We start from the raw sequence: 16,485 nt of genomic DNA on the forward strand, positions 1-16,485 counted from the left end.
GCGCCCAGGCCTGGCCCGGAGCCCAGCGCTGCCCCAACCCGACCTGCCCCGGCTCCATCCCGGCTCCTCCCGCGGCATGCGACGGCGTGGGGAAAAGGGGGGAAAGGGTGGGCGCTGGGCTTGGGGGGAGGAGGAGAAGGGATGGAGGAGGAGGAGGAGGGATGAGGAAGGAGCGCGAGAAAGGCCGGAGATCCGAGCGGGAGGAGGAGGCGGGAGGAGGAAGGAGGAGGAGCCGCGGGAGGAGGAAGCAGGAAAGAGGAACAGGAAGAGCAGGAAGAGGTTGGAGAGAGGAAGAGGAGGAGCAGCAGAAGCCGCGCGCAGCTCTTTGTCTGCCGCGGCCCCGGGAGCATCGGCGCCCCGCACGCCGCAGGTGAGGGGGAGGAGGAAGTCGCCCCAAATGTCTCGGGGGTCCCCGAGCGGCGTTTTTTCTGGGCGGGTGTTTGGAGCTCGCAGCTTCCGGGATTGAGCCCCAAATCTCGTTCAGGGTCGCTGGGAGGGTTTGATTGTGCGGGGGGAGCGTTTGGATGTGGCGGAAGGGCAAAGCTGAGGCGGCATTGGGGCTTTGGGGGATATTTTGGGGGCTGCAGGTGGGCACGGCCCGGTGTCGGGGTGGGAGGGGGACATGGGGCATGGGGTCCGGCCGGGAGAGCGGTGGAGGGGAAGGGCGGGAGCCCCGGAGTGGGGTGAGCGGAGAGGGGCGATGGCGGAGCTGGGGGAGCCCCGGCAGGCTGGAGAGGTGGGAGCGTGGCTAAGGGGGAAGCCTGGGATCCCTGGAAGCACGGAGCAGAGAATGAGGGGAGAAGGGACCCCTGGGACCCCCAAAGCCCCCGGATCATCCCTAAGCGGGACCCTGGAAAATAGGGAAGCCCGGGAGCCACGGGAGCCCCGTGAGTGCAGGGAAGGGAGAGCCTGAGGAGGCCAAAGTGCAAAGAGCAGAGAGGGGGAAATGCTGTGAGGGTTTTGAGGTGAATGGTGGAGGTTTGGGGTTTTTATGGACACAAACCCCTGGGAGAGTTGCAGAGCTGGAGGTGGGCAGGAGGAACCCCCAGGGCAAGGCGCTGAGCCCTTGTTTTTCCCCCAAAGCAGGATTTGTCATTGCCAAGGCGTGGCCGGATGGAGGAGGAGGAAAAGGCCCGGAGATGCAGCCGGAGCTCGGAGCTGGGGGAGAAGCCTGAGGGCAGAGAGAAGCCCCACAAGTGTGGGGAATGTGCGAAGAGCTTCAGCCACAGCTCCGCCCTGATCAAGCACCAGAGGATCCACACTGGGGAAAAGCCCTATGAGTGTGGGAAGTGTGGGAAAAGCTTCAGGCACAGATCTTACCTGCTGCAGCACCAGGTGATCCACACAGGGGAAAAGCCCTATGATTGCCAGGAATGTGGGAAGAGCTTCAGGAGCAACTCCAACCTGATGCAGCACAAACGGATCCACACTGGGGAGAGGCCCTATGAGTGTCCCACGTGTGGGAAGAGGTTTCAGACCAGCTCCAATCTCCTCCGCCATGAGCACATTCACACCCAGGAGAGGCCCTTCCGCTGCCCTGACTGTGGGAAGGGCTTCAAGCGAAACTCCTACCTCATCACCCACCGGCGCATCCACACTGGGGAAAAGCCCTACGAGTGTCCCGAGTGTGGGAAGAGCTTCTCCAGGAGCTCTCACTTGACTCAGCACCAACGGAGGCACCAGTGAGGGAAGCCCTGCGAGTGTCCCGAGTGCAGGAAGAGCTTCATTGCTGCTCCAACTCCATCCCCAGTGGGAAGATCTGCAGTGGATGATCCCCAGTGACCCCAGCTGTGCAGAGCCCTGGTGATCCGTGCTGCTGGTGATCTGTGTGGCAAAGACACCTGGCTGGTGGCTCCACACCCTCCTGGCTCCCCGTGGGCACCTGGATGAAGGCAGGGCCAGGAATGTCCATGGGAATTCCTGGGGACATCAGAAATCCCCTGGGGAGAGTGGATTTGTTGACTTTCCACCCCAGAAAATCTCACCTTTTGTGTTCAGTTATATCATTTCTTGGCATGAGGCAACACTGGATGGCCTTGGAGATCTTTTGCAACCTCATTGATTCCATGATTGTGATTTTCTCTCACCCAGTGGCATCTTTCACAGCCAAATGGTTCTGCATTGGGGCAAAGAGCAGGATTTTGGGGTGGAAACCTCCAAAAATGTTCTTCCCTTCTACCCAACCACGTGGATCCTCAGCGGGCACAGACATGTAAATCCTTTTCTTTCAGGTTTGGTCTTGTTTTCATTTCAATCCTTCAAAACACCTGAATTTGGGGTAAAAATGAAGATATTGAGGTGAGACATGGGTGGGACATTGGGGTCACAGCTGTTATGATCCAAACATTAAGGTTCTTTGGAAATACATCTGTCCGAATTAAGGTGCAAACGAGACCACATGCCAGTCAGTAGTGTAGGTTTTATTTGATAGTAAATATGAGAGAAAGAGGGAGGAAAAGAGAGGAAAAGAGAAGTAGGAAAAGAGGTGAGGGGGACAGAAAGAGGGAGAAAGAAATCATCACCATCCGTGGATCCCAACGATGTCACATTGATCTTCTCCAGCTGCTCTTCTCAGTGGTGGTTTTCCCCCCAAAAAGCACAGAGTGCCAAGGGTTAATATACACTCAGGCCAGGTGACAATGTCCAGCATGTCCCCCCGGGGCAGGGGACAGTCTCTAGCAGCAGACTCTGCTTGCATCACCTGCACTGCTGTGGTGCAAGGCCTGGCATTTGGGGGTCTGTGATGGATTGTGACTCCCCTCAGCTCCTCTCACGTCAAAGTCCCGATTTGATGTCGAACTGCTCCAGCAGCGTGAGGTGGAGATTTTTGGGGGTTCTGTGCCGTTTTGGGGGATTTTTGTGTCCTTCTTGGGGTTTCTGGGTGATTTTTGGGGGGGTTCTGGGTCACCTTTTGGGGTTTCTGTCTCACTTTTGGGCGTTTGTCATGTCATTTTTGGGGTTTTTTTATCATATTGGGGGTTTCTGTGTCATTTTTAGGGTCTCAAGTGTCACTTTTTGGGATTTCTGTGTCACTTTTGGGGATTTCTGTGTCATTTTTAGGAGTTTCTTTGTCGTTTCTTGAGGTTCTGTGTCACTTTTTGGGATTTCTCTTCCATTTTTGGGGTTTTCTCTGCCATTTTTGGGGTCTCACTGTCCCATTGGAGGTTTCCCATCGTCACTTTTTGAGTCTCCATGTCACTTTTTGGGGTTTCTGTGTCACTTTTAGGGTTTTTTTTCTGCAATTTTTGGGGTTTCAGTGTAGTTTTTTGGGGTTTCTGTGTCACTTTTTGGTGGGGTTGGGGGTTCCACAGCTGGGCAGTTTGTGTAAACCTGGCTTCTGCTGATGCCTGATGGGTTTTTGTCCTTTTTCATTGTACTTTTATACTCTTTTTATATCCTTTTTACCCTTTCCCCTTCCTGTACCTTTTACTCTCTGTATCTCAGCCCCACATGTTTATAACCCTTGTGCTCCAGCCTCGTTCAGAATTCTTTGGAGAAGACGAAACAATCTCCACAATTTCAAGAGCATGAGGCACCAGCCTTGAAAGAGCTTTATCACTGGGACATGTTTCTGTAAACTAATTTGTAACTTTTTTTTGGGGGGGAGGTAATTTGAATAAGGGGGCAATGACTTCATTTGTTAGGTTTCTCATTGGGGAATTTTAGATAGGGATGTTAATCAGTGAAGTCCATAAATTGCAAACCCGTGATATTGTCGCTCTCTTTCCGTCGTGGTGCACCTGGGATCCTATTAAACCAAGGGAATACCCTTTTCCTACACTGCGGGGTCTGTGCTCAATCTTTCCCAGCATTTTAGGCATCACAGGGAGCTGTGCTCTGCCCCCACCCCAAACTCAGCCAGGGATGATTCTCAGAGCAGCTGGTGGCTTTGGATTTGTGTGTGCATTCCTTTCCCTCAGCCTGAGATGAGTGAACAATAGGTTTCCCTTTATGGAATCTCAGCAGTTTGACTCTCAGTCCAAAGTCCCAGTCAGGTATCTTCAGGGAGGATTTTTGATTGTAGCTTCTTTGTACACTTTTTGTTATAATGAGCAAAACTTTGTATCGATGTTTGAGGTGTGAAATATTTCAGTCTCTGATAACAGCCAGGGTGGGACACTGGGGACACAGCCATGGTGGGACACTGGGGACACAGCCAGGGTGGGACACTGGGGACACAGACAGGGAGGGCAAAGGCAGGCAGAGCTGTTCCCCTCCAAAACTCCACCCCAAAAATCCCCAAATTCAGGGATTTCTCCCAGAAAAAAGCTGTCAGGAGCTTCCTGAATGGAGGGAAAGGGGCGATGGGACATTTAAAAGAGTTGAATTGGGTTTGACACCCCTGGAATTGGGTTTGATCCACCTGGAACTGGATTTGATTTACCTGCAATGAGGTTGAATTGATCTGGAATTGGGTTTGACCTCCCTGGAATTTGTTTTGACTCACCTGGAGTTGGGTTTGATCAATCTGGAATTCAGTTGGATTTACCTGGAATTGGGTTGGATTTACCCGGAATTTGATTTGATCCACATGAAAAAGAGTTGTATTTTCCTGGAATTTGGTTGACTCGACCTAGAATTGGGTTAGATCCACCTGGAATTGGGTTTGCCTCACCTGGAGTTGGATTTGATCCACCTGGAATTGGGTTTTATCTACCTGGAATTGGATTGAATGCCCCTGGAATTTGCTTTAATCTACCTGTAATTGGGTTGGACCAACCTTGAGCTGGATTTGACTCACCTGAAATTGGGTTGAGTCCACCTGGAATTGGGTTTGAATGGTGTTGGTGCTGCAGTAGAGGCTGGAATTGCCCCAGGATCCTCCTGGAATCGAGTCAGACACACCTGGAATTGGGCTGAATTCCCCTGGAAATGGAGTTTTGGTTATATTCTGTCTGGATGATGGTGTGGGGCAATGGGAATGGGGAATTGTGGGGGGTGAGAGCATAAAAATCCTGGAAAATGGGGATTTCCACCCAAAATCCTGGGAACAGGGAGGGTTGGGCAATGCCAGAGCCCCAAAATCCTGGGAAAAAGAGGAATTTGAGCACACTGAGCCTCTCAAAATCCTGGGAAAAGAGGAAGTAAGAACTCCCAGAGCCCTAAATCCTCACTACAGGGGGGTTTTGGAATTCCGAGAGTCCCAAAATTCCAGGAACAGCGGGGTTTGGGAACTCCTAGAGCCCCAAAATTCTGGAAAACAGAGGAATTTCAGCAAAAGGTGACCCTAAAACTCATGGAAAAAGAGGAAGTGAGAACTCGCAGTTCCCCAAATCCTAAGTACAGGGGGGTTTGGGAAATCCAAGAGCTCCAAAATGCTGGAAAAAGATGATATGGGAACACCCAGTTCCTAAAATCCTGGGTGCAGGGGGGTTTGGGAACTCCTAGAGCCCCAAAATCTGAGGTACAGAGGGGTTTGGGAACTGTCAGAACCCCAAAACCGTGGGAAAAGAGGAGTTTGGCCACTCCTGACCCCAAAAAATGGGGAAAAAACCCCGGGGAAAACCCTGAAAAAACAGGAAGTTGAGCCAACGCCCTTCCCAGACAAATCCCCCAAAAGGGGGTTGGACCTTCTGAATCTCCCCGATCCCCTTTTGCCATGGATCCAGGACACCCCAAATCCCAACGCCGCGGCTCCAGGACCCCCCAAAGCCCACCTTGGAGCCCCCAAAGGCCAGGCAGGGTCAGCGCCAGCAGCAGCAGCAGGCAGGGGCAGCTCCGTGCTCCATCCATGGCGCCTCGGGATGTGGCGACACTGGGAAGGGTCGCTGGTGGTCCCAGTGCAGCGGCGGCGAAGTGGGGGGAGTGGGAGTGGGGGCGCAGCGCCCCAAAAGCGGCGGAGCCAATGGGAGGGCGTGTGTGTTGTGTCGTCACCGGTTGCCGGGTAGAGCCTGTGCAAAACGGGCCCCAAACCGGCCCGGCCAATCGGAGCGCGTCCAAAACAACTGCGGCCAATGGCAGCGCGCCCAAAACCACGCCCAGGCAATGGGAGCGCGTCCCAAAACGGCGCCCGGCCAATCCGAGCGCGCGGGGCGGATGATCCCGCCCTGCTCCGGACTGGAGCTCCCAGTGCAGCGGCTGCTGCGGGGCTGGCGGCAGCTGCCCGGCGCTGGCCATGGGGCGAGTGGCGGCAGCTGGGGCCCTACTGGTGGCACTGGTGGTGCTGGGAGCCACCCCGGCTGCGGGCGCGGAGCTGTCGGGTGAGCGGGGGGAGCAGGGAATGCGATGGGAAAGGGGGAAAAGGGGAAAGAAAGGGGTTTGGGAGCCCAAAGTGGAGGGGGAGGAGGAGGGGAAGCCGAAAGGGAGAGCGGGAGGGGCTGAGGGTTGGGGGAAGGTGAGGAAGGGGTGGGAGAGGGTGGGGAAGTGGGGAAAAGGGGAGGCTGGGAGCCCAAAACTGAGCGGGAGGGGGATGGGGATGGAGAAATTGTGGGTGAAAGGGTGGGAAAAGGGAAAAAAGAGGGAATGGGACCCCAAAATTGAAGTAGGGAGTGGCTGAAAATGGCGGGGAGTGAGGATGTGAAAGGGGAAATAGGGAGAAGGGTGGGAAAGAGGAAGTGGGAGCGCGGGCAGGAGGGTCCCATGGCGGCCGTGGGGCACAGGGGGTGCGGAGTGGGGATCCGGGGTGACCCCCGGAGCTCTGGGATCGATGGGGGTGCTGGGGGAACCCCCTGACCTGTGCCTTGCACACACAGGGGTCTGCCAGTTTATGGCATACTGCGAGTGTCACTTCATTAACAGCACGGAGAAGGTGAGGTTCCTGGAGAGGAAAATATACAACCGGGTGGAGTACCTGAGGTTCGACAGCGATGTGGGGAAATACGTGGGGTTCACCCCGGATGGGGAGAAACTGGCCAAGTACTGGAACAGTGACCAGGCATGGATGGAGAACAGGCAGGTTGTGGTGGACACGATCTGCCCGCAGAACTACAAGGTGTTCACCCCGTTCAGCGTAGAGCGCAGGGGTGAGCGTGGGGCAGAGGTGTCCCCTCAGGGTCTGCCCTGCCAATGACCCTGCAGCCCCTCAAACCCTCCCTGGGGATCACCCGGAGCCCTCAGCCCTCCTTGGGCCAAACCAGGGGCTTCTTGTCCTTCTCAGTCACTTCTGTAGCTCTCCCAGTCCATCCCAGTCCCCCCTCAGCGCGTCCATTTCAGCCAAGCGTGAAGATGACGCTCCTCAGATAATCATTTCGCACGTCTCTGACGACTCATCAGGCAGACAAGCTGCACCGAGTTCCCCGCGCTGGGCTTAACCTCACAATGCCGTGGAATTCATTCCCAGTTCCTCCCAGTGCCACCACAGTCACTCCCAATGTCTCTAATGCAATCCCAGTCCATTCCCAGTGCACTCCCAGACCTCCACCCTCCATGAAGTGCCCTCCCAGTGCTCCCCAATCCACACACTTCTCTTCCAGTCATTTTCCAGTCCCAATGCCACCACAGTCACTCCCAGTCCCTCTAAACCCAATTACAGTTCAATCCCAGTCTGTTCTCATTCCCCTACGAGACCTCCATTCTCTCTCCCATTGCCCTCACAGTGCTCCCCCATCCACTCCCCGCTTTTCCAGTGCCACCACGCTCCATCCCAGTCCCTCTAAACCCATCCCCAGTCCATGCCCAGTCCACTCCCAGACCTCCACCCTCTCTCCCAGTGCCTTCCCAGTGGTCCCCAATCCACTCCCCTCTCTCCCAGTGCCACCCCATTCCCTCCCACTTCATTCCAGTCCCTCCCAGTACCACACCACCCCTCCCAGCTCTCTGCCAGCGCCCCCCCAGCTGATCCCAGTGTCTCCCCTCTCTCTCCCAGTGCCCCCCAGCGTGTCCATCTCGCTGGTGCCCTCGAGCTCCCAGCCCGAGCCCGGCCGCCTGCTGTGCTCCGTGATGGATTTCTACCCTGCGCAGGTGCAGGTGAGGTGGTTCCAGGGCCAGCAGGAGCTCTCGGAGCAAGTGATGACCACCGACCTGCTCCCCAACGGGGACTGGACCTACCAGCTGCTGGTGCTGCTGGAAACGCCCCCCCGGCACGGGGTCACCTACACCTGCCAGGTGGAGCACGTCAGCCTGGAGCAGCCCCTGAGGTGGCACTGGGGTACGGCCAGAGCCCACAGTGCCGGGGGGAGCGGGGGAGGCACTGGGGGGCTGGCAGGGGGATTGGGCTGTGCTGGGGGGAACTGGGAGGGAGGTGGAGAGAGGCTGGTTTATACTGGGAGAGGGGCTTGGGGGTGTGGGAGGGCTGGGAAGGGGTTGGAAGGATGTTGGGGAGGGTGGGATGAGGTTCTGGGGGTGCTGGTGGGCACTGGGAGGGGGTTTGGGGGTGCTGGGGGGAACTGGAGGGAGTTGGAGTGAGGCTGGAGGGGCTGGAAGGAGATTGGGGATGGAAAAGCAAAGGTTGGAATGAGGTTGGTTGTGCTGGGAAGAGACTGGGAGGGATCTTGGTGAGTCCTGGTGGGGCTGGGAAGGGACTGGGAGAGGGTTTGGGGGTCCTGGGGCGGTGGGGGGCAACTGGGAGGGGTTGTGGGGTGCTGAGAGGGACGGGAGGGGCTTTGGTGTGTCCTGGGGAGGCTGGGAATGGATCGGGAGGAGGTTTCAGGGACTCCTGGGTGGGCTGGGGGCGACTGGGAGGGTGCTTGGAGGGGCTTGGGGTGTCGCTGAGAGGTTTTTGGGGGTCCTGAGCCCTGCTGACCCCCCAGAGATGCCGCCGGACGCTGCCCGCAACAAGATGCTGACGGGGATCGGGGGCTTCGTGTTGGGCTTCGTCTTCCTGGCGCTGGGGCTCGGCTTCTACCTGCGCAAGAAGGTGAGGGGGGGTCCCGGGGGTCGTGTCCCCCCTGCCCCGGAGCGGCTGTGCTCCCCCCGGGGCCCCCCAGCCCGGTGTCATCCCCTTTTCTCTGCCCACAGAGCTCCTGAGCCGCCGCCGGCCGCAGCCCCTCCCCGTGGCCTCGGGCCTGGCCGGGACCCCCCGCTCTGTCCCCGCGCTGATTTTGGGGGGTCGTGTGTCCCCCCAGCCCTGCTGTCACTCTGACCCCGCCCGGCTGCTCCCAGTGCTCCCAGTAAAGCTTCCCAGTTGGCTCCGGTCGCGTTTCTTGGGGAGCACTCGGGAGGGACTCGGGGGGACCCCGCGGTGGGGCTGCGATTGGGGGGCAGACCTGACCCCGGGATGGATCGGGAATGGGGACCCCCGTGTGTCCCCAATTGTCACCCCGCTCTGGGGGCCTTGGGAGGCAGCTGAACCCCGACACGGCACACAGCGAACCCCAAAAAAGGCGCTGAGACCCCGCTGAGCCCCCCAGAACCTCCAAACCCCCTAGAAGAACAGCCCCGAAAAATAGCCCCGCGAAAATGAGCCAATGGGAGAAGGCGCTGAGCGATTCTGATCCAATCCGAGCTCGCGGCGCTGATGACTCTCCAGTTCCCAGGCAGACCCGCAGCGCCCAGCGCTCCCCACCCCAACCCCACCTGCGCCCCCCCCTCGCCCCCAGCGCTTCCCGCCAGCCCAATTTGGGGAGGGGGCGCGTGGGGGGCACCCAGGCCTGGCCCGGAGCCCAGCGCTGCCCCAGCCCGACCTGCCCCGGCTCCATCCCGGCTCCTCCCGCGGCATGCGACGGCGTGGGGAAAAGGGGGGAAAGGGTGGGCGCTGGGCTTGGGGGGAGGGGGAGAAGGGATGGAGGAGGAGGAGGAGGGATGAGGAAGGAGCGGGAGAAAGGCCGGAGATCCGAGCAGGAGGAGGAGGCGGGAGGAGGAAGGAGGAGGAGCCGCGGGAGGAGGAAGGAGGAAAGAGGAAGAGGAGGAACAGGAAGAGGTTGGAGAGAGGAAGAGGAGGAACAGGAAGAGGTTGGAGAGAGGAAGAGGAGGAGCAGCAGAAGCCGCGCGCAGCTCTTTGTCTGTCGCGGCCCCGGGAGCATCGGCGCCCCGCACGCCGCAGGTGAGGGGGAGGAGGAAGTCGCCCCAAATGTCTCGGGGGTCCCCGAGCGGCGTTTTTTCTGGGCGGGTGTTTGGAGCTCGCAGCTTGCGGGATTGAGCCCCAAATCTCGTTCAGGGTCGCTGGGAGGGTTTGATTGTGCGGGGGGAACGTTTGGATGTGGCGGAAGGGCAAAGCTGAGGCGCCAGTGTGGCTTTGGGGGATATTTTGGGTTCTGCAGGTGGGCACGGCCCGGTGTCGGGGTGGGAGGGGGACATGGGGCATGGGGTCCGGCCGGGAGAGCGGTGGAGGGGAAGGGCGGGAGCCCCGGAGTGGGGTGAGCGGAGAGGGGCGATGGCGGAGCTGGGGGAGCCCCGGCAGGCTGGAGAGGTGGGAGCGTGGCTAAGGGGGAAGCCTGGGATCCCTGGAAGCACGGAGCAGAGAATGAGGGGAGAAGGGACCCCTGGGACCCCCAAAGCCCCCGGATCATCTCTAAGCGGGACCCTGGAAAATAGGGAAGCCCGGGAGCCACGGGAGCCCCATGAGTGCAGGGAAGGGAGAGCCTGAGGAGGCCAAAGTGCAAAGAGCAGAGAGGGGGAAATGGTGTGAGGGTTTTGAGGTGAATGGTGGTGGTTTGGGGTTTTTATGGACACAAACCCCTGGGAGAGTTGCAGAGCTGGAGCTGGGCAGGAGGAACCCCCAGGGCAAGGCGCTGAGCCCTTGTTTTTCCCCCAAAGCAGGATTTGTCATTGCCAAGGCGTGTCCGGATGGAGGAGGAGGAAAAGGCCCGGAGATGCAGCCGGAGCTCGGAGCTGGGGGAGAAGCCTGAGGGCAGAGAGAAGCCCCACAAGTGTGGAGAATGTGGGAAGAGCTTCAGGCGGAGATCTGATCTTATCCGGCACCAGAGGATCCACACTGGGGAAAAGCCCTATGAGTGTGGGAAGTGTGGGAAGAGCTTCAGCCAGATGTCTAACCTGGTGCAGCACCAGATGATCCACACTGGGGAAAAGCCCTACGATTGTGCAGAATGTGGGAAAAGCTTCAGCCAGAGCTCCACCCTGATGCAGCACAAGAGGATCCACACTGGGGAAAAGCCCTACGATTGTGGGGAATGTTGGAAAAGCTTCCGCGACAGCTCCACCCTGATGCAGCACAAGAAGATCCATACCGGGGAGAGGCCCTATGAGTGTGGGACGTGTGGGAAGAGGTTTCAGACCAGCTCCCATCTCCTCCGCCATGAGCGCATTCACACCCAGGAGAGGCCCTTCCGCTGCCCTGACTGTGGGAAGGGCTTCAAGCAAAACTCCACCCTCATCAGGCACCGTCGCATCCACACTGGGGAAAAGCCCTACGAGTGTGGGAAGTGTGGGAAAAGCTTCAGCCATATGTCCACCCTGATGCGGCACCAGGTGATCCACACTGGGGAAAAGCCCTACGATTGTGCAGTATGTGGGAAGAGCTTCAGCCACAGCTCTGCCCTGATCAAGCACAAGAAGATCCACACCAGGGAGAGGCCCTATGAGTGTCCCAAGTGTGGGAAGAGGTTTCAGACCAGCTCCAATCTCCTCCTCCATGAGCGCATTCACACCCAGGAGAGGCCCTTCCGCTGCCCTGTCTGTGGGAAGGGCTTCAAGCACAACTCCATCCTCATCACCCACCGGCGCATCCACACTGGGGAAAAGCCCTATGAGTGTGACGAGTGTGGGAAGAGCTTCTCCAGGAGCTCTCTCTTGACTCAGCACCAACGGAGGCACCAGTGAGGGAAGCCCTGTGAGTGTCCCGAGTGCAGGAAGAGCTTCATTGCTGCTCCATCTCCATCCCTAGTGGGAAGATCTGCAGTGGATGATCCCCAGTGATCCCCGTTGGGCAGAATCCTGGTGACCCCCATTCCAGGTGATCCCCGTCGGGTGAGGGGAAGGTGTTTTAAATGGTCAAATTTTTACTTCTTCTCCTGCTCTGAGTTTGTTAGCAATAAATTCAATTCACATATCCAATTCCGAGCCTGTTTTGTGCACAAAGGTGTTGGATGAGGGATCTCTTAGCCAGGTCCTTCTATCAGCTCAGGAAGCCTTGGTTCAATTTTCTCTCCCCACGGCGGCTGTGCAGGGCAGTGAGAGAGCAGCTCTGCTGGGTGCCTGGCATGGGGCCAGCGTCACCCCACTGCAATGTGCCATGGCCTCGTGTGGCCCTGTGCTCTGGAGCCAGCGCTGCTGTTGCTTTTCCCTTGCTGATGGTTTTCTCTTTTGCAGGAAAGGCTTGTGAAGTGCCCCCGCTGTCCCTGGCGTCCCCTGGGCGCCGGCAGCCGCGTCCCTTGGCCTGCTCCCCCTGGGCCGTTGCAGGGCGGCTGGCGGAGGCTGGGAGCTGCCGTGGGGGCCGTGGGGCTGCCCCGGGGGCTGCGTGCCGAGGCGGGGCCGGGAGGTGCGGAGAACTTGGTCGCTGTTTGCAGAGCAATGGCGCCTTGGGCCCGGGCCCGTTGCAGGGCTGTTCCTCATGTGCGGCTTTGGCCTCGGCCAGCCCGGGGGGCACTGAGAGCGCGGGGCTTGGGCTGTGCGCTGTGCAGAGCCCGCGCCTCGCTGCCCTTGGCTGGCTGTGCTGTCACTCGGGATTGTCCCAGCGCCATTGCTGCTCGGTGCCAGCGAGCGGGGACAAGGCCGGCGCCGGTGTCGCCCCCAGGCAGACAGGCAGGCAGGCAGGGCTTTAGTGGGGCAGCAGCGGCGCCATGGTGGGAGCGTGTGTGCGGCCCGGGAGCGGCGGCAGCGGGCGGAGCCCGGGGAGGCGGCGGCGGAGCTCGGAGAGGCTGTCCCAGCGCAGGTGGGAGCCGCGCTGCCTTGTGCCGGGGCTCGGGGCTCGCTGCGGGCGGATGGAGGGAATGCAGGGGGCGGCAGGGGGGCTGTGGCGGCTTCCTTCTCCCGTCTCCCTCCCTCCCTCCCTCCCTGGCTGTGGCGCCGTGTTGCCGCTGGCCTGAGGCCGCTGAGGGAGCGGCTGCCCGCGGTCTCCTTGCCGCTGCTGCCTCGGCAGGAGGCGGTGCCGGAGCAGCGCTGGCTCGTCCCGCTCGCTGTGGGTAGGACAGAGGTGGCTGCGCTGTCGGCGGCAGTGTGCGGGAAAATCCGCGTGGCCAGAGGTTTGTGTGGCCGCAGGAGACAGAGGAGTCGTGTGAAAGTGACTTTATGGATGGACAGAGGGAGACGCCGTGGGCCATTTGCCATGGGGCTGTAAAACGCAGCCTCCTTTCTATGCTCGTTTCCCCGGCTGCGTTTCATTGTCCCTTTGCCCTCTTGTCACCGTACCTGCGGGAAAACCAAAAACCTTTCAACACGATTTTTAATGTTAGAGAGTCAAGGCGTTACTTTATTATCTGAGCAGGATGTTGTTCTGGCCAGGATGTACCACGGGAATCATCTCATCCAGAGCCTGGGTTTGTAGAGAGAATCGTTCTATGGCACATAAGTTTTGGAAGATTTTTCAGGTATTTTTTACACTCTAAACTCATTGAAGGTATTTTGGTCAGTCTTAATTGGTTCCATGTTGCTTATTTTCTAATCGATGGTTTCCTATTGGATCCAGATTGCTTCTCTTCTAATGCTAATTAGGTTTTCCTTCTTATCTCTCTTTAGCCAGACAAGGTGTCTCCAAACAGCCAGGGGTGAGGTTTGGAGCTGATGTTCGTTAATGGCTGCTGATGGCCTTTTGTCTTTTGGGTTCCTCCTAGTCTGTAGTTATGTTGAGCTCATCAGACCTCACCTGGCAGAACAATGTCCTGGAAAAAAATCTTAAAATTCCTTTTCCCTGGCTAAAGACAACCCAAACCTTTGACAAAAGTTATACAAAATATTCAAACTGGTATATTTTCCAACACTCTGGCTGAGGTACTTGGAAGGTACAGACTTCCCGATCCGCCCACTGCCTGTGTCCCTTAACATGCACCCCTAGTTTGTGTGACATTCGGTATTCGTGGCTCTGGGAAGTGTTTGTTCTGCTTGTGGAAGTTCAGGAATGGAGCAGGAGCTTGGCTGAGCAGCAGTCTGTGTCAATTAGTAACAATTCAAATTCACAAATTGGTTCTGGGACCTGATAGGAATTCTTAGGATTCCCAGGGGCTGCTCCATGGTGTTGTAGGATTTGTTCTGGTGGCCGTTTTCATTTTTTGAAACATTTTTTGAGGTGCACCCTCCTGACCTTATTTTGTAATTAACTCATTCTATATTAACTCATTCTATACACTTTTGTGTAATTAAATCATTCTATATTTGGATTCCCAACTGATTTCCCTGAACTTGTGGTAGCAAAAATCCCCAGTGGTTTATTACACTCTATAAAGCATCCACAGTGCTAGCACATGTTGGAGTGAGGAGAGACATGATTTTCCCCAACCTTTTTTAATGAAGTTTTCCCAACATTTTCCCATTTGCTCTTTTTCTTTGCAGCTGAACCAGTTTGTGCTGCACAGTCAGATCTCCTCAGCCTGGGCTCTGCCCTGAGCTGTGCAAATTCCATCTGTGCAAGCAGGCAGAGCTCGGGCTGAGGGACAGAGGGAATTGGCCCAATTGCTCCCCCAGGCCACAAGGCCCTGGTCCATTGTCCAGCCTTTGCCCCAGCAGGGTTCATTTGCATTTCTAAAGCTCCTTCCTCTCGTGGCTGCCTGGAACCGAAGCTTCTCTGCCAGGGCAGCCATCGGGTGACTCACATGTGGCTCTGCCCCCCACAAGCTGCTTTGGGGTTTTGTTCTTCATCAATATTGTATTAATTAGCTGCAGGAGGAGGAGGAGGTGGGATTTTGTAGAAGGAAGAGGAGGAGGAGGAGTGAGAGGAAGAGGAGTGTGAGGAAGAGTAGGGATAGAGGAGGAGGAGCAGGAAGAGGAGGCAGCCCAATGTTCCAGCACTGCCTGTATCTGCAGCCCCCCACATGCAGCAGGTGACTGGGGAGGGGGATCCACGATTTTCACTGGGCCTAAATCATGATGTTTTTAAGTTTTATTGGGCTAAATGTTCATGCTTTGGGGTTTCTTTGGGAGTAAATCTTTATATCTTGAAGGGGCTTTTGGCTGAATCTTGATATTTTTGGAGTTTGGAGTCTGTTTCTTTATGTTTGTGGGATATTTGGGAATCTCGGTGGTTAGTGGTTTTTACAGCCACCAAACTGCCAGAGAGTTGCAGAGCTGGAGCTGGGCAGGAGGAACCCCCAGGGCAAGGCGCTGAGCCCTTGTTTTTCCCCCAAAGCAGGATTTGTCATTGCCAAGGCGTGGCCGGATGGAGGAGGAGGAAAAGGCCCGGAGATGCAGCCGGAGCTCGGAGCTGGGGGAGAAGCCTGAGGGCAGAGAGAAAAAAGCTGCCAGGAGCTTCCTGAATGGAGGGAAAGGGGGGATGGGACCTTTAGAAGAGTTGAATTTGGTTTGATCCACCTGGAATTGGGTTTGATCCACCTGGAACTGGAATGGATTTACCTGAAATGGGGTTTTGTCGACCTGGAATTAGGTTGATTCATCCTGGAATTCGGTTGCATCCCACTGGAATTTGGTTTAATCGACCTGGAATTGGGTTGGATCCACCCGGAATTTGGTTGAATCTCTCAGGTATTTGGTTGATTCATCCTGCAGTTGGGTTGGGTCCAGCTGGAACTGGGTTTGATCCATCTGGAATTAAGTTGGATTTACCTCAAATTGGGTTTGATCCACCTGGAATTGGATTGGATTGAGCTGGAATTTGGTTTAATCTACCTGGAATTTGGTTTGATCCTCCTGGAATTGGGTTGGATCCACCTGGAACTGGATTGGATTCACCTGGAATTGCATTGGATCAACCTGGAATTGGGTTAAATCCACCTGGAATGAGGTTGAATGCCCTTGGAATTCAGTTGGATTTACCTGGATTTGGGTTTGAGCCACCTGGAGTGGGATTTGATCCACCTGAGATTGGGTTGGATTTACCTGGAATTTGGTATAATCTGCCTAGAACTGGATTTGATCCACCAGGAACTGGGTTGAGTCCACCTGGAATTGGGTTTGAATGGTGTTGGTGCTGCAGTAGAGGCTGGAATTGCCCCAGGATCCTCCTGGAATCGAGTCAGACACACCTGGAATTGGGCTGAATTCCCCTGGAAATGGACTTTTGGTTATATTCTGTCTGGATGATGGTGTGGGGCAATGGGAATGGGGAACTGTGGGGGGTGAGAGCATAAAAATCCCAAAAAAATGGGGATTTCCACCGAAAATCCTGGGAACAGGAGGGTTGGGCAATGCCAGAGCCCCAAAATGCTGGGAAAAAGAGGAATTTGAGCATCCTGAGCCTTTCAAAATCCTGGGAAAAGAGGAAGTGGGAACTCCCAGAGCACTAAATCCTCACTACAGGGGGGTTTTGGAATTCGCAGAGCCCCAAAATTCCAGGAACAGTGGGGTTGGGAAATCCCCGAGCCACAAAATCCTGGAAAAAGAGGAATTTCAGCACAATGAGACCATAAAAATCATGGGAAAAGTGGAAGTGCGAACTCCCAGTTTCCCAAATCCTCAGTACAGGGGGGATTGGGAACTCCCAGCCCCAAAAATTATGGGGAACAGATGGGTTTGGGAAATCCCAGAGCCCCATAATGCTGGAAA

At 56.6% G+C, this 16,485-nt stretch overlaps 4 protein-coding genes across 4 annotated transcripts in view; 2 read left to right on the forward strand and 2 right to left on the reverse strand.

Annotated features, from left to right (window-relative positions):
• LOC146421331 (uncharacterized) overlaps positions 1–11,889 on the forward strand; it is a 144,333-nt gene extending 132,444 nt beyond the window's left edge. The window contains exons 5-6 of the mRNA XM_085047532.1: positions 1,230–1,682; positions 10,803–11,889. Coding sequence (XP_084903658.1) covers positions 1,230–1,682; positions 10,803–11,655 — 1,306 coding nt within the window. The 3' untranslated portion in view covers positions 11,656–11,889. The remainder of the gene's footprint in view (positions 1–1,229; positions 1,683–10,802) is intronic.
• The window catches only part of LOC146421328 (uncharacterized), a 238,099-nt gene that overhangs the window by 175,024 nt on the left and 46,590 nt on the right, over positions 1–16,485 (reverse strand). The gene's annotated exons all lie outside the window — the stretch shown is intronic.
• LOC146421343 (uncharacterized) overlaps positions 1–16,485 on the reverse strand; it is a 95,707-nt gene that overhangs the window by 19,390 nt on the left and 59,832 nt on the right. The gene's annotated exons all lie outside the window — the stretch shown is intronic.
• Positions 6,043–8,904, forward strand: LOC146421344 (class II histocompatibility antigen, B-L beta chain-like). Its single transcript, XM_085047115.1, has 5 exons — positions 6,043–6,200; positions 6,693–6,962; positions 7,805–8,086; positions 8,688–8,863; positions 8,896–8,904. The coding sequence occupies exons 1-5, from the start codon at positions 6,116–6,118 to the stop codon at positions 8,902–8,904; spliced, it is 822 nt and encodes a 273-aa protein (XP_084903241.1). The 5' UTR covers positions 6,043–6,115.

This window comes from Lichenostomus cassidix, unplaced genomic scaffold (assembly GCF_008360975.1).
Source record: "Lichenostomus cassidix isolate B80296 unplaced genomic scaffold, HeHo_3.0 HiC_scaffold_33, whole genome shotgun sequence".
Lineage (NCBI taxonomy): Eukaryota > Metazoa > Chordata > Aves > Passeriformes > Meliphagidae > Lichenostomus > Lichenostomus cassidix.

Coding starts and splice junctions, on each gene's coding strand:
- LOC146421344 (XM_085047115.1), top strand. CDS start 6,116: ATGGGGCGAGTGGCGGCAGCTGGGGCCCTACTGGTGGCACTGGTGGTG. Junction 6,201..6,692: donor TGCGGGCGCGGAGCTGTCGG/GTGAGCGGGGGG, acceptor TTGCACACACAG/GGGTCTGCCAGTTTATGGCA. Junction 6,963..7,804: donor GTTCAGCGTAGAGCGCAGGG/GTGAGCGTGGGG, acceptor TCTCTCTCCCAG/TGCCCCCCAGCGTGTCCATC.